We start from the raw sequence: 17340 nt of genomic DNA on the forward strand, positions 1-17340 counted from the left end.
ATAAAGTGAAGGAAGATCAGCTCGGATGTTAGCTCAGGGCCGGTCTTCCTCAGCAAAAAGAGGAGGATTGGCATGGATGTTAGCTGAGGGCTGATCTTCCTCAATAAAAAAAAGAAAAAGAAAAAATCCATGGTACTGAATCACCATGTTTCATACAAGAAATAAAATGTAAAGGCCTTGGCTTTTAAAATTCTTATTAAAAAATGCTATGTGAGGATATGTTTGATTTGCAGGTTTTAAGTCCTTCTGACTTTTAAATACTTCCTCAAATAACCCTAAGAAAGATATGCAAGCATTTAATTGGACCTCACAAGGACTGATAGGTCTGAGAGATTTGTAATTTTTTTTTACAGGTTAAGATTAAGTATTTCTAATCACATATGCAAAACTTTAAAGGAAAACTGTTATGTTTCATTTTATTAATCCTGTTTATAAGCCCAGATCAAATGCCATTTCCTCCGAGATGTCACATCAGCTGGGCAGTGGTCACCTTCCCTCTGTAACTACTTTCACAGTAACTGTTAGATTCTTCCCACAGAACTTTGTTGATGTGGAGTGTTTCCCATGTCTGGTCTCCCCTCTGCTTCCTGATGCCAGGAACATATCTGTTTTGCCTTTGATTTTTCTATTAAGGCTGTTCTTGACATGGTCTATGACCATTGGCGGAACTGGGCTTACTGTAGCTGCTTTTAAAGAAAATTCTGTAATTTGGGAATGAAATAATATCTAACTCTAGTTGTTTCGAGGAATACACAAGGTAAAACTCCTGCATATGCTAAGAGTGACATCATGTTCGTTGGTTTTCCCCTCTATGCCTCCACGTTTTCATCTAGCACTCACCTTGCTAGAATAAAGGTGCCCAATTTGAGTAAGATAAATGTTGAATGACTTTTTGCTTTTGCAGCTTGGTTTTGAGGATACTGACTGGTCTGACCTGCTTCTGATTCTACCCCTTGCTAATTATGTTATCTCAGACAATTTACTTAACTTCTCCAAGTCAGGGCTTGGTAAACTATGGCCCACAGACCAAATCCAGCCCACAACTTGTTTTGTATGGTCTGTGAGCTAAGAATAGTTTTTACATTTTTAAATGATTGGAAAAAAAATCAAAAGAAGAATAATATTTCATGACATAAAAAATGTATTGAATTCGTATTTTAGTATGCATAAATAAAATTTTATTAGAATACAGCCATGCTTATTCATTTATGTATTGTCTATGGCTGCTTTCACGCTACAGTAGTTTAACTATATGGTCCACAAAGCCTAAAATATTTACTGTCTGACGCTTTGCAGAGAAAGTTTGCTTACTTCTGCTCTAAACTTCAGTTTCCTCTTCTGTACAATGTGAAAAATAACACCTATTTCAAAGAGGTTTAAAATAATGTGCGAAAAATGCTTAGTACAGAGCCAACAGATATTAAGCGTTCAGTAAATGTTAGCCATTGATGTTGTTACTATAATATTTATAGTTTTTAATCTTCTCATAATCTATACAGTGAAAGTGGGCCTGAAGTTCTCTTTCTCTTCTACTCACTAAAAGTAGAATTATTTCTATATTATAATTACATAATATTATTATTAGTTTGTGTTAGAATATTCTGGTACTCTTGATGTTCAAAGACCTCCCGAATCTCCCCTCAACCTACTTTGCCATTTCATTTTCTATTACTGTCCTTAATCTTACTCACTCTAACCCAACTGTACGTCCTATAACGTTCTTACACCTTTCCTGGTCTATTTACCCCTTCATCTCCCATTGCCACATGCCAAGTCCAGTCCACCTTCCAGAACCTGGCACCAACATCACCCACTTCACACAATCTTTTATTATTTGTATGTACACTAGGCTACACAATCCCCCTTCCCCAACAACAAAAACAAACACAGAAGAATTTTGGGAGTAAATTCTCTCTCCACGACCTTCTTGAGCATTTTGTCTCTACATCTTAGAGCACACATCACTTTCTTGGTTGTGCTTTAATTATGGATATAATTCTGATCTGTACTCTTTCAGGGCAATACCATTGTTATTGCTCTGTGTCGTCTGTAGAGTACCCCAAAAATATTTACACGTAGCAGTATCTCACCTGTGGTTTTTTGAATGCATAAATTTCTTTTTTTTCCTGACTTTCTAAAGTATGGATTTTTGGCCTCTTTTCAGACAGAATTCCTTGATATAAGCCAGCTGTCTTTCATCCATGATTTGGGACCAAAGGGCATGTAAGTTCCAGTGTTGGATCTTTAAAGAGAAGTGTGAATGTTGATGAGCTTTATCTTTTGCTTTATCGGCATGTGGTGGTGATGGAGCTCACCTGGCTTTCCTGCTAGCTTCTCTCCTCCCTGACAGTCAGAGCAACTGAGGTGATCTATTTATACAAAACAGAGTATCTTGCCATATTAAACAAGGGTAACAACTGCTCCACCCTCTTTCTTATGTGCTTGCAGCACAGATTTTCTCTAACCCAACAGTAGGAATGTTTAATACAGGTAGTAAATATGATGTGTAGGAGAATGCAATAAAAATCAAGTATACTATATTGTATATTTGAAAGTTGCTAAGAGAGTAAATCTTAAAAATTCTCATCACAAGAAAAAAAATTTGTAACTACATGTGGTGGTGGGTGTTAACTAGACTGATTGTGATGATCATTTCACAATATATACAAGTATTGAATCAATATGTTGTACAGCTGAAACTAATATAATGTTATATGTCAATTATATCTCAATTTAAAAAGATCAACTATACAAGATCCCTTCTTCTAATCACTTATAAAAGTTAGCCGTTTATCACTCATTTTCATGACTAAAAATAATACTGTGTAATACTATGTAACAAGACTGAAATTTACTTAATGATTGCTTTCCTTTACAATACGAGAGCTTGATATTATAATAAGCTTAACTATTTTAGTAAAGAGCATTGATAGTAGTAGTTTTAAATTTTTTCTTTTGTTTAGCCATTATTATTGTTCTTTTTTTTCACATCTTTCAAAATCAAGATATTTCTCTTTTCAAAGCTGGTAGCTTTGCTCTCCTTCCTTTGGCATGGCTTGGTCCTAGAACTGTAGGTACAGGGCTGCAGAAATACCCTGGAATCTGTGGCTGAGCACCTCCAGGGGTCTCAACAGGAGCTGGGCCATCCCCCTGCAGGCATTTAGCAATGTGTGGGATCTTTTTCTGGCTGTCACAATGACTGGAGGGAACACACAGCATTTAGAGCCAGAAGCCAGGATGCTTAAGGTCCTGCAGTGTGCACAACAGAATTTTACTGCCCCCAATGCCAACAGGCCTGCATCTGACCAGGTGCTTTCAAAGATTAGCTACTAGAGTACTCAGCCTTGCAAATATGACATTGAGCTATTTGAGAGTGAGGGAAGAAAGAGTGGAGAGGAAAATCATGTGAGAATAAAATAGTTTATTTCGTCCCAGGTTGTCAGGCTGTATCAGCTAAGTGTGAGCTGGAAATCTGACCTGATGGGTTAACTTGACGTCTCTTTCAGAGAAGGTATGATAATGAAAAGATCCGGGGGACACAGAATACCAGGCTTGAATTGCTGTGGTCAGGGAAGAGCCTGCTACCGATGGTCAAAAAGGTAGGACTTAGGAGTTTTGTGTGTTTGTTTTGATAAACTGGATATTTGGGGAATTTTTGCATACTAGTTTTCAATGATAAATCAATTATAAATCCCTTGAAAGGCATGGCAGAGCAAATTTTCCATTATTTTAAGTTCTAAGTTTCAGCATCCATTTAGACATTCTAATTCAAACCTAGACTTGTAGGCAGAGTGTACAAATTATAGTATACACTTAAAACCCCAGTGGGCCATAGGACTCAAAAATTGGCGAGCAAGATAACATATACAAATGGCCAATAAGCACAAGTAAATATGCTCAACATCACTAGTCATTAGGGAAATATAAATCAAAAACACAATGAGATACAACTTCATACCCACTAGAGTGGCTATAATAAAAAAATAGACAATAACAAGTGTTGACAAGGATGTAGAGAAACTGGAACCCTCATCCACTGCTGGTGGAAATGTAAAATGGTGCAGCCACTTGGGAAAACAGTGCAACAGTTCCTCAAAATGTTAAACATAGCGTTACCATATGCCCCAGCAATTCCACTCCCTAGGTATTTACCCAAGAGAATTGAAAAATACGTCTGTATCAAAATGTATATATGTATGTTCATAGAAGCATTATTCGGAATAGCCAAAAAATATAAACAACCCGTATGTCCATCAACTGATGAGTGGTTAAAGAAAGTGTAGTATCCCCATACAGTGGAATATTATTTGGCCATAAAAAGGAATGAAGACTACTAATGAGTGTGGTTTCTTTCTGGATTTATGAAAATATCTGATTATACAACTTTGTGGGTATATTAAAAACCACTGAATTATATACTTTTAAAGGGTGAGTTTTATGGTATGTAAATTACATCTGAATAAATTTTTAATTTTAAATGAAAAAAAAGAAATGAAGTACTGATACATGCTGTATCATGAATGATCCTTGAAAACATTATGCTGGGTGAAAAAAGCCAGACACAAAAGGCCGCATATTATATGATTTCCATTCGTATGAAATTTCCAGAATAAACAAATCTATAGACAGAGTAGATTAGTGGGCTGGGGGAGAGGAGAATGGGAAGTGATTGCTAATGGGTTTGGGTTTCTTTTTGGGTGGTGAAAATATTCTGGAATTAGATATTATTGGTGATAGTGCACAACTTTGCAAATATACTAAAACCACTGAACTGTGCACTTAAAAGAATAAACTAAAAGAAAGAAAAATTGGTCTGACTTCAGGGATGATAATTTTAGACTTAACGTTCATGAGGATGTACATTATGATGAGTGTAATTTAGATAGAACTTTAATTCATATCCTATGTCTTACTCAGCTAAAGACTCCTTGTGGAGGGATATTCTCATCTGATTCTTATTTGTATCCTTAAAGCATTTATCATGATGTTTTGAATGTAATAGATAATAGCTATTTGTTGCAATAATAATTTACTGGGATTTTGGAAAAATATTAAGAAATATATATTATTTCCTCAACCTTGCAAAAGATGTATGAGCTCATGTTTAAGTATGAAATTGAGCTATGTGTGTCTTAAAAATATATAAACTCTAAACTGGGATCTACCTTTAAACATATTTATGATAAAATACCAGCAAAAAATATCATTAAGTTGGGTTCTTATTTTCTGGATTTTGAAAGGATAAAAGAAATTACAAGGAAAAGATCAAGAGATTAGACTAGAGAAAGTTGAAAATTTCTGTGTTACAAAAAAACAATTTTACTAGGATAGATAGGGAAATAATATACTAAAAAATATTTGATTTCAAATAAACTGCTATAACTTACATAAATGTCTCCATGAACCTGCAGTATAAGTAACATCACAGGAAATTCAGAGACTCCCACTTGAGGTATCTTTCCACCCTCTCCCACCCCAATTGTACAGAACCCTGGGGAAGACACAGACCAAATGCCCAGCTGGGAGAGGAATGGAGTATAGGCCAGCCTGCCCCTGCCCTGCTTGCTGCCCCATACCATGCCTGCCTGGGAGGGTGGTCTTCCCAGCATGCTGGGGCCCTGGTGCAGGTTCCTCCTGACCCTCCTCCCCAGTCATCAGCTTTGCCTAAGGTAGCTGCTGTGTGCCAACCACAAGGTTTCAGACTGCAAGCACCACGAGTCTTTGACTGAAGACTTGCTCTGGGCTGCCTGTGGGCCATGCAAGCTGGAAGTGTTCATAGCCCCCAGGAGCAGCCGTCAACCAAGAGCTGGCAGGAGTCCAGCCCCTTCACCCCTTGGGTGGGGTGATCCTGCAGCAAGCTCTACACTGTCTCCCGGAGATCCTCAGCAGGTTTGCAGCCCAACTGCCCACAATAAACGGCGTGAAAACACATCCTCGATGGCTCCCTTTCTGCTATCCCTGCCTTTCCTTCCCTACTGGGGCTCCTGATAAGCTCCCTAATAAGCCCTTTTAGAAATTACTTTCATTTACATCCTTCTCTCAGAGTTGACTTCTGGGGCAACCTAATCTAAGACATCTACTCAAGAAATGGAAGCCTTGGTCTGGTCCATTCAGTCATTTATTGAGTGCCTGATGTTTACCAGGTTGTGTTTTAGCCGCTGGGAAAACTGGTGATCAAGAAAAGTCCCTGCCCTCAGGGAGCTCTGTAAGAGGGGAATGCAGGCAATGGGAAACTGACTAGCAATGTAAATGATATCAGTGCAGGTGGTGATCGGAGCTTTGAAGGAGAAAGAAGACGATGGGGTAGTGAGGGACTTGAGGACTGGAGAGGGTGACTTTAGCTCCAAGAGTCAAGGAACTGAGGTTTGAGTTAGAGCTTCTATGAGAAGAGGCAGCCAGAAAAGAAGGGGGAAGACTTTGTTATATAAAAGAAATATACCTCCTTCTCTTTTTAAACTTTGGATTAAATCAGGCTTCAACCAGGACAATCTAAAAAGATATGATCCTGCCCGGAATGAAATGTGTCATCATTTTAAATTGTGTAAATCTTTTCTTAAAGATTGAAGCCCTGGCTCCACATTAATAAGTATTTCCTGAGTCACATTTGTGGGATATAAAATATCAGTACCAAATAAAGATGATAAGATATAGCTGACAAAATTAGTTTAGAAAGTTTCCCACACTAGAAGGCTATTGGTGTCTTAAACAGGGGTTATTTTCAAGGGCAACACTCTTTCATAACTCTTTTTTTTATTTTTGTAGCCATAAAAAACATTTTGATTACTTTTTATTTATTCTGTATTGACAATTGACATAAGGCAAGCAGGGCAATCAAACTTTCAGTTAAGTCTTGTAATGATCTTGTCTCGGGGACAAGTAAAAAGAAAAAAAAAAGGCAAAAACAGCAAACATTTGTTCCCACAATTTAAAACGTCTGCTTGAACAGCACATCTCTTGGGCAGTGTCTCTGCACCTGGTTGTGGACTAGATGATAAGTTTCTTATCTCAAATAACGTCTTAAAAGAAAATGAGAAGTATAGATTTTAAGAAATAAATTTAGCGTTTACTTTACTGAACTATGAACTTGTTAACCTGCAGAAGCAGAAACCAGCTTAAGAGGTAAAGCGTTTATTTGGGATCAAAGAATTGCAATTTGGAGAGCACAGATTCAGGTAGAAACCCAAAAAGTGTCCTACTAGGGAGTAAAAATCAGGGGTTTTTAAAGGCACAGAAGGGAGGTTGTAGTACAAAGAGTTTTGATTGGAGTTGGAGGCAGAGAGCTAGTCTTGGCTAAACATTGACTTTTGATTCTATCTTCAGAAGGTCCACAATCCTCAGTCTTTGTGACAAGGATGTCCATTCTCCTGCTGACGTCTCAAACAATTACTTGTAAATCTACTGCCGGTTTGGCCCAGTCCAAAGGTTTGGCCCAGTCCAAGGTTCAAGACAGCAAGGCAGTTTCTCTGGAGAGCCAGCTCCAACTCCATTTTATTTTATTTTTATTTTTATTTATTTATTTTTCCCCCAAAGCCCCAGTTGATAGTTGTATGTCATAGCTGCACATCCTGCTAGTTGCTGTATGTGGGGCGCGGCCTCAGCATGGCCGGAGAGGCAGTGCATCGGTGCGCGCCCGGAATCCGAACCCGGGCCGCCAGCAGCAGAGCGCGCATACTTAACCACTAAGCCACGGGGCCGGCCCCAACTCCATTTTAAAATGGCTCCACTAGAGTCAATTTTGACACTTCTCCATTTTGATCGTGGTCTTTCTTTGAAAACATTCTGATCAACCATTTGAAAACATTGCTGATCGACTATTAGAAAGCCTTGCTGATCAGCCATCAATGCGTTGTTGGTCCCTTGTCACCAGGAAGGCTCATTGCTGGTATGTCATGTCCCACCTAGCAGGGAAAGTGGTTTCATTAGGAGCCTTAGGCCACATTTGAGCAACAAGAGTGCCAGAATACAGAAAAGCCTTACCGTCAGGTTCCTTTAAGGGCAAACATTGCCTATAGTTCCTTGAAGTTTCTCAGGTGAAGGTTCATAAGCCTTAGCAATCATTTTAAAGCACTGAGCAACCATAATCTGAGTGGTGTTTTTATAACATGGAGCTATGCAGAAGAGACAAAGTTTTACAATAGTGAGAATTCCTATAATAATAAATAAAATGCTAAGTCCAAATTGGAGAATAGACCTGAACCAGGAGACAATTCCTGAGGGTATCTGAATTCTAGAGGGGCCAGGTAGAAAGAAAAAGTAAATGTTTTATCTTTGTTCGCAAGGGTATATCTTACCAAATTATTGATAGCTTAAGAGTAAAGATTTCTTTAAATCTGGAAAAACAAAGCATTAGAGCATCCTTCTCAGTTCATGTAGTCGCATGTAATTATTTGTTCTTGATCTTTTGTTAGTAGTTTTATGAAGCCATCGGTCTCTCCATTAGAGTTCTGTAATTTCTTACCCAGTTCAGTTTTATGATCTGAAAGTTTATCAGAAGCCTGACATTCTATAATGTCAGAATCCTTGACATGAATTTCTGCGAGAATGAAACCAAAACATCGTAGAGTAAAACAATAACTGTCTGTAAATGACAAAAGACTTAAAATGGCATGGTTAAAGATTTGATTACAGTTGACAAAGAAATTTGGTTATTTTTGTGACATACAACATTTTAAGATAATAATTAGAATTATGAATAACATAATTAGAATTATGAATGATAACATTATACCAGAACATTATCAGATTTTTTAAAATGTCATACAATTTTTTGAACATTTATATTAATAACATGTGCATACAAGGATATCCATAAAGGAGATTTAGCCTCACTTATTTGACAATGCTTCCAATGTAAGTTAACATATCAATAAGCCTAATTAGTTTAATATTTCTCTTTTTTTTTTTTTTTGAGGAAGATTGGCCCTGCACTAACATCTGTTGCCAATCTTCCTCTTTTTCTCTTTTCTCCCTAAAGCCCCAGTACATAGTTGTGTATCATAGTTGTAGAGTTGTAGCTCTTCTATGTGGGATGCCGCCTCTGCATGGCTTGATGAGAGGTGAGTAGGTCCGCGCCCAGAATCCAAACCGGCAAACCCTGGACCACCAAAGTGGAACACGCAAACTTAACTGCTACGCCACCAGGCCTGCCCCTAATATTTCCCTTTTTATAAGAAGAGAGAAAAACTTCTTTGGTAAGTCACAGGGGCCTATTGTAAATTCTCAAAGTTACTTCAGGTCAAAAAAAAAAAAGATTTTATTAAGGATTTGAATTTGGGGAAGTTTGTCAAAAATATCAAAAGATTTTAAAATACTTGGTCAAATGGGATTATAGGTCACTGTGAAACAATGCTTAGTTATCCATTTAACCAAAATGACAACAGAAGTTAAAGGCAAATACACAGAGTTAAAGTTAAAAAACCTTAGCTCTCTTAAGAGAGAGACCTCAGCTTTTTGAACATAGGAAATTATTTTGACAAAACATGGCATCTTTGCCTTTAGGAAAGAAAAACCTTTCATAATCTCTTTATCAAGAGCAGAAAGAAAAAACTGTCCTTTTAAGAGAGAGAAAACCAAATTCTAATTTCGTACCAGCTTACTTTTGATATTAAAACTCATTTACTTAATTAAGTATTCCAATCTTGGCCAAGTTGACCAGACACAAAACTCTTTTCTTAGGGTTCTTCTTCCACAAACCTTCTATAACTTTCTCTTGTACATTCAGAATTTGGCCTTCCCTCTTTCCCGTAACATTTTACTTTAGGAAAAATTTACTTTCTTAACAAAACAAACAAAAAAATCTCCATTCCTTATACCTTCTTTACTGAAAACATACATTTTCTCATAACATAAGATTCTTTTAATGTGGCACAGACATGTTTACTAATAGACCCAAGCATCTTTTGTTTCTCTGTAATAAGAAGCCAAAGGTAGATAAACCTTTGTTTAGTAATTAATGTCTAATATTTTATCTTATTTGAAAATGATCTAGATACTTAATAGATTTTTATCATTTTACTTAGTTTAGTGAAACTCTAAGGTTTCAAGTTACCAAAAGATTTTGAAATTATTTTTAAATACATATACCATAACACATAAAAAGTACACCTAAAAACTTTCATCTTTCTTACATCTATTTAGTTCACTTGTTCCCAATAATTATGTTTAGATTGCCTACAAAAACTTCACGAGACAGACAAAATCAGCTCTCATTCTAAGTTTTTCTTCTTATAGCTGACAAATTTTGTAACAGAGATAACATGAGCTTATTTGACTAATAAATCCAGGTAGAATAAAGGCTGCATGTCTGCATCATATCCAGTGCTGATAACTCTGAGGACGTACCTATTTCAATCAAATCAACAAACTTAAATAAGCTTTTATTTACCAAAGATTATTCTATAAACTTGAAAAACATTTCAATTAGTTTCTGTTATATTTCTTTTGAGATATATGTAGCACTTGTTTGTTTTTAAGCCAATTAAATAGAGCTTTCTTATAAACTAGTCTTGATAATACCATCTGGAGGTAGAAAAATATCACATAGTTATGACATACATATATAGACACACACATAAACACACAGAGAGATGAAAACAGGGATCTTATAGCCACTGTTTTTAAAATTTTCCTTAGATTTTTGGGCAAAGTTGCTTCCATAGCAGTCTACATCTCCAAAAGCTTCTTTCCCACCTTTTTTCCTTCAGTCTTAGGAATCAGGGATGGTCTAGATAACAGTTCCTGGAGAGGTTACAAGCTTTTTGAGATAAACAAGGGAGCTTACTTGCTTATCAAGGACTGACATGCCCATCCAGTTATATTATCTTTGATTTGTTTCTTCCACTACATAGTTTTATTTTAGCTTAGTGAAGGGAAAGACTAGAAAAAAAAATTTCAACCAGGCTCTGAATATCAGCTTCCACTTTGGCCAAATTTCTGGTCTTAAGTTATTAAATCTTTTCAAATATCTTATCAAGTTTCAGCTGGGATGAACAGTAAATATTTACGGCAGTACTAAACAACTACATTAGTTTTTTTTTATAATTTTATTTATTTATTTATTTCCCCCCCAAAGCCCCAGTAGATAGTTGTATGTCATAGTTGCACATCCTTCTAGTTGCTGTATATGGGACACGGCCTCAGCATGGCCTGAGAAGCGGTGTGTCGGTGCGCGCCCGGGATCCGAACCCGGGCCGCCAGCGGCGGAGCTCATGCACTTAACCACTAAGCCACAGGGCCGGCCCATTAATTTTTAATTTTAGTTTCCCCTTGACTGTTTAAGGGAGTAACGTAGCGGTTTACCAGAAAATCTCTCAAAGTCTCATTAACTCTGAGCAGGACCCATAGAGGGCCCTCCTTCAAAGGTAGATATTAGGGTGTCTGTAAAGCCATTAACTTAACAGACTTTTGTATAGTCTTTTCTTTTAGGTACCTCTTATATCTTAATTTTTTGTTAGCTTTTTGCAATGAAACTTTCAATAAGGCAGTTTTGGAATTTTGCAGCCTTTGCTTTTAAGTGCACTTCTTAAATGATCTTATCCAGTTGGAACGTTCCTTCTAATAGCCAATGTAGTTCCCCTGAGGCTGGCAGCAGTTTGGTAGGACCCTAGCCACAAATGGAGTTTAACCTTCATTTCCGCCCAGCCATATCTGGCTGAAAATGGGGTGCAACCCACATTTCTGTTTGATTATATTTTGGGGCCCCCAACCTGATGGTAACCAATCTAAGTTCTCAGGACATGAAACAAGCTTAGTAAGATTTTGCTATTCTTTGTAAATATTTACAGCTTCTGGGACCATAGTTTTTAAGCAAGTGTGCTGGAAGGTGGCACACTTAATTCTTTAGAAATTAAAGATCTTATTTCTGGACTTAAATCTGCAGTTAAGTCTAAAAAAAATACAAGTTTTGGAAGCCTAAAAGAGCCCCAAAGTCACCACTGTAATTTCAAGTCATCTTTTGTATTATTGGTCCACTGGGACAAAGATTTACAAGAGGAAGGACCATAGTTCTTAAATATAAACCAGCTGGAGTTCCCAATGGAGAAACTTCTTGGGAACTTTTAGAAGATGCAATTGTCATGTTAAAGCACGTCCAGACAAAAGGGCAAACAGGTGCCAGTTGCAACCCCCAGGTTGTTATCTGTGCGTCTGGCCCACTGGCATAGCTGTTTGGACAAACAACACAAAAGACAGAATTTGAGTACTCACCAGATGGGGCATAAATCCTCCAACAGCAACAGCTGTAGCTGGTTCAAACAGAGAAATCCTTCCAGATGGCAATAGCCATGAGCTGCCATAAGGTGGCCCAAACAGGGAAACTCTTTCAGAGGACAATAGCTGTGAGCCAGCTTGGAGATACTTGTCTCCTGGTCACTTGACCCCAGATTGGGCTCTTGCCCTAGAATCCTGAAGAAAGGCAAAGACCTTAACCAAAAGGAGGGGAGGTTCAAGCCTGAGAGGTCCCAGAACCAGAGGAGTCAGCTGTCCCTGGGAGCGGATGAGCACGCAACATGGCTCGTGTTGGTACCAAAGCCGTTTCCAGGAGACTCTGGTCCCCGAAGGTGAGATCACTGAAGATCCTGCTTTCTGACACCACGTGTCAACGTTCAAAAACAGAAACCAGTTTAAGAAGCAAAGAATATATTTGGGATCAAAGAATTGCACTTCAGGGAGCATAGATTCAGGTAGAAACCCAAATAGTGTCCTGCTAGGGAGTAAATGTCAGGGGCTTTTAAAGGCACAGAATGGGGGTTGTATTACAAACAATTTTAATTGGAGTTGGAGGCAGAAGTAAGTCTTGGCTAAACATTGATTGACTATTGATTCTGTCTTCAAAAAGTCCGCAATCCTTAGTCATTGTGATGTCCATTTTCCTGCTGACTTCTCAAACAATTGCTTGTAAAACAATTGCCCTTTTGGCCCAGCCCAAAGGTTTGGCCCAGTCCAAGGTTCAAGACAACAAGGTAGTTTCTCTGGAAAGGCAGCTCTGACTCTATTTTAAAATGGCTCCACTAAAGGCAATTTTGACAAGCTATACCAAGAATTAAAATTTGTAGACAGTGACAATGTCTAAATGATTACATTTACTCTCTGGGACCATCATTTAGGAGAGACGGTTGCTTTGCCTGAAGACTTGCTCTGGGCTGCTGGAGATTATTCCAGGCTCTGGGAAGATACCAGTGGACAGGACAGACACAGTCCCTGCTCTCATGGATCTTACTTTCTAGTGGAGGAGACAGACGACAAGCAGGCAAAAAAATACTTCCAGATAGTGGTAAATGCTGTGAAGAAACTAAACGTGATGGAGTGGAGGGTGAGGGGTGGGGACAGCTTTTTCAGATCGGGGAGCCAAGGAAGACCTCCCTGTGGAGGAATGTTTAAGCAGAGGGTTGATTGACAGGAAGGGATCACCTATGGGAGGATCTGGAAAAAACAGTTAGTAGGCAGAGGAATAGCAAACACAGAGGCCCAAAGAACAAGTGTGGCAAGTCTGAGGAACAGCCAGCCCCAGGCGATGGGAGATAATAGTAGGAGTTTAGGCTGAGAAGGTGGCGACCGGCTTGTGTGGGCCCATCTGCGTTTTAATGCCACAGCGAGTAGTAGCACAGGCTGGAGGCATCTTGTTAGAACAGACCATAGTCTCACCTGCTTTAGAACAAGAATATTCATAAAAGCTCTTATTTATTGGCACCGTGCTAAGCAATGCACATGAATCATCTCAGTTAATCCTCACAAACGCTTGTGAACTGGACATTGCTGTTATCCTCATTTTATAGATTTAGACCTCAGGCTCAGTTGCCCAGATTCACACAGTGGGGTGAACGGCACAGCTGCAGTTGGAGCCCAGGGAGGCTGACGAAGGCAGGTGCTTGATTCCTGTGCAGCCAATGCCGACTCCCAGAAGGCTGGCTGATGGATTGGATTCCTTTCTTGACGCATATCCTCCTGTTAAAGGAAAAAAAAAAACAAACAAACCATTGACAAAAGAGAGAAAGGAAGAAATCAGAAAATTTGAAGAGTTTTAATGAATGGCATAATAAAGAGCAGTTTTAAATAAAGGCCAGGAATCAATTTACCATGATATCTAATGACTGTTATAGAGAATAACTCATCACTGTCAAAACGGAAACCATTATCCTTTGCATTCAGCTTTCAAAGTCCAGTTGTCATTAATAAACAATTCCGTATTTCCAGGCTGCCGCACCTTGGAAGGGCAGGAGGAAACCATTCATTAGGATACCACGTGAATGGCACCTCCAGAGTTGAGCAGTGCCCTGGCCATGCAACACACCCAGCCATCTCATTTCCAATGCTGAACGAGGCTATTAATAGCCTATTTGGAGCCTCTGTCAAATGGGAAAAAAGTGCCCATCCCTGCAGGATGATGCAGCCACACCAGACCCCTCCTTCCGCAGGGCACATCTGCACAGTGGTACCTGGGGCCTGTTCCTGAGGGCCTGTTTTGCAGCCCTTGGCCTTAGTGGTTATGCCACGAGCCTGCACTCACAGGAGCCTTTCTGAGATTTGTTTTGTAATGGCGATGATGGGAGCGGTACACCTGGATAGGGGTCATGCCATTGTCATCCTGCACCGTTGTCTCTGGTGTGGAACTCCGGGCAGAGCTGGCTCTGATACCATTCAGGTGTCCTTGACTTCCAGACAGGCAAATTCACAAGTCTGGTATGTTTGACTTTCTTCTCAGATTGGTAAACCTCCTGGCTGTGGTTTTCAAAACTATGACTCTTTCCCAGTCAGCAACATAGCAGACCAGTACTCTGGGCCTGTGCCACGCCATCCGCTCTCTATCTTGCATCAAAAGCCAACCTGGAGAAGGGACTGCAGCTAAAGAAGGAACTTTAACAGATATCTGATCCATCTAATCTCTTTTAGTCTTAACCGAGTTTTGTCAACAGGCAGCTATATGTCTGGACTCAGAACTCAGCCCCATCAGAAGCATCGAGTTACCCTTTAATATCATGGCCTTGGCGTTTATATTGAGTGGTGTTATGAGAATTCTTATAAAATGTATAATTTCTGCATGTACTGAAAATTATTGAGAATGTTATCCATTATACAGTTCAGTTGCCTTATGTTAGGTCCCAAATGAGAAACTTCCTTTGGAATTTAGTTTTTTAGGGGGGAACTTCTTTATTTCTTTAATTTATTCATTTGATAAGAAAAACCAGGAAGCTCAGACCCACATTGGTGTGCCGGCACCGTAGTTATATTAGTGTAGTGGTTAGGTATTTGCTTTCTGTGACTTTAATGTTTTTTGTTTTGTTAACCATATCACATGTATGTCCTCTCCTGTAACTTATCCTAAATCCATCCCATCCCCTTTCACTGGGAAGTAGACAGCCTCTATATTAAAAAACAAATGAATGAAATGAAACTATGAGGAAATCAATGTAGATTTGGTCTACATTAAATCTTAAATTATAAAGCCACTAAAATGTAATGTGGTTAGCCATTTCAGTAAAGATTTATTGTAGACTTCTTTTAAATGCTGATTTCTCAGGTTACATTTACAATATTGTTTAACTTATGTTCAGGTGTCCTGGCCTTAACTGTTTCATAATGTGTTTTACTTTGTCTGATATTTGATATAATACGCCCATTGTTGCTGTATTCATTTATCAGCTGATTCATTGATCACTACACAATTGCAGGTAAATATGAATGTATGGTGTTATATGCAGCATGACGGAGTTGCCATTTGTATTCACTTCAAGTCAGCCCCATCCTTTCCCTCTTGCTCTTCCCACTGTCATCGTCATGCCTAACATCTGCTTCCTTACTCCTCAAAGTGTGGTCTCAGGATGAGCATCGCCTATGAGCTTGTGAGAAATGCAGAATCTCGGGCCCTGCCCCAGACCTGCTGAAGCAGAATCTGCGTTTTCGCAGGATCCCCGGGTGATGTGTATTCACGGCAGAGTGTGGGAAGAGCTGCTCTATCTTATTGCAGGAGCCTGCTAACCTGCCACACAGTGTCCCTCTTTCTCCTTCACGCCTTTCTTTCCAAAACATTGTTCCAATAATATTATTGTTTTATTACCTTGCCCCAGGGTATGAGGATTCCCTTATTTAGTAAGCACCGTGGCGTTTTTGTTAAAAACACAGATCGCCAGGCCTTTTTATTGAATCTGTTGTAGGGCCTGGGAGTCTATTATTTTTAACAAGCATCTCAAGAGATTCTGATGATTCAGCAAGTTTAGGAAACACTGGTTCCATGGTATAAAATCAGCCTCCTGAGCATGGCCTTCAGACCCTCCTCAGTGTAGCCTTTGCCTATTTTCTCTGACTACACTCCCTGAGACCTGGCCTCACCAGACTTTCTCCCAACACATGCAGCATTTCCACACCTTAGGCCTTTGCTCACTCTTCCCTCCATGTGGGATGTGCACCTCGACCTGCCCCTTGGAGCTTTACTTGATGGGATCCTTCCTGGCCTCGCCAGATACCACCTCTTCGGGAGAATGTCATTAGCTCCTTCTCTTAGTCAGAACTAAGGACTCCTCCCTTCCACCCATCACTTTTTGCTTTTCCCTTCTAGTACCTATCTCATGCAGCCTAGAATTATCATTGTTTGTGCCCCACTAGCCTAATAAGCTCCTTTGAGAACATGTGTGATTTATCTTTGTCCTATTTCTACCTCTGCCCTAACTCCTAGGTTATCACTGTACTTTTCCATTATGAAGCTCATAAATATCTATTGAATTGAATGGAAATATACTTTTGAGAGATCATGTTCCATTGAGCATCATTTATTAATGGTCCTTAAAACCACAAGTAATTTGAAATGAACAACAGCTGGTGTGGCGTATTGGATGCTTACTGGATTTTTTGAAGGAGGTTTTACTTACTGACAGACTTACTTGCCTCTTTCATGAGATTTTATTTTAGCAACCACCAGCCCATTCCATTCTTGCACCAGCTGGGGCTCGTGCTGTACCTCCTGCCTGTGTTACTTGCGGATATCAGGGACCTTCTTTCCAGACTTTGCTGTTAGTGTTTGAATTATTTTGAATCATTTGGCGCCAGTACTCCTTAGAAAAGCATAATAGAAAGATTTTGTTTCTTTTTTTTGTTTCATAGTGATTTTTAAGAAATAAATCTCCCGTGTAAAAAATAAAATTGTGGGGCCGGCCCGGTGGCGCAAGCGGTTAAGTGCGCGCGCTCCGCTGCGGCGGCCCGGGGTTCGCTGGTTCGGATCCCGGGCGCGCACCGAGGTACTGCTTGGTAGGCCATGCTGTGGCGGCGTCCCATATAAAGTGGAGGAAGATAGGCACCGATGTTAGCCCAGGGCCGTCTTCCTCAGCAAAAAAAAAAAAGAGGAGGATTGGC

At 39.3% G+C, this 17340-nt stretch overlaps 1 protein-coding gene and 1 long non-coding RNA gene across 5 annotated transcripts in view; one reads left to right on the top strand and one right to left on the bottom strand.

Moving 5' to 3' along the window:
* The window catches only part of PLD1 (phospholipase D1), a 202927-nt gene that overhangs the window by 86204 nt on the left and 99383 nt on the right, over positions 1-17340 (top strand). For all 3 annotated transcript variants that reach the window (XM_058556350.1, XM_058556351.1, XM_058556349.1), the window contains 2 exons: positions 2165-2223; positions 3507-3599. In XM_058556350.1, the coding sequence (XP_058412333.1) occupies positions 2165-2223; positions 3507-3599 (152 nt within the window). The remainder of the gene's footprint in view (positions 1-2164; positions 2224-3506; positions 3600-17340) is intronic.
* On the bottom strand, positions 6752-12722 carry LOC131414973 (uncharacterized). Of its 2 annotated transcripts, none has more exons than XR_009222277.1 (3): positions 12205-12722; positions 7978-8108; positions 6752-7898 (listed from the first exon to the last, which is right to left on the bottom strand). It is a non-coding gene; the product is annotated as an uncharacterized LOC131414973 (long non-coding RNA). The 2 variants fall into 2 exon arrangements; XR_009222278.1 differs by lacking the exon at positions 12205-12722 and adding an exon at positions 8292-8528.

Source organism: Diceros bicornis, chromosome 15 (genome assembly GCF_020826845.1).
Source record: "Diceros bicornis minor isolate mBicDic1 chromosome 15, mDicBic1.mat.cur, whole genome shotgun sequence".
NCBI lineage: Eukaryota > Metazoa > Chordata > Mammalia > Perissodactyla > Rhinocerotidae > Diceros > Diceros bicornis.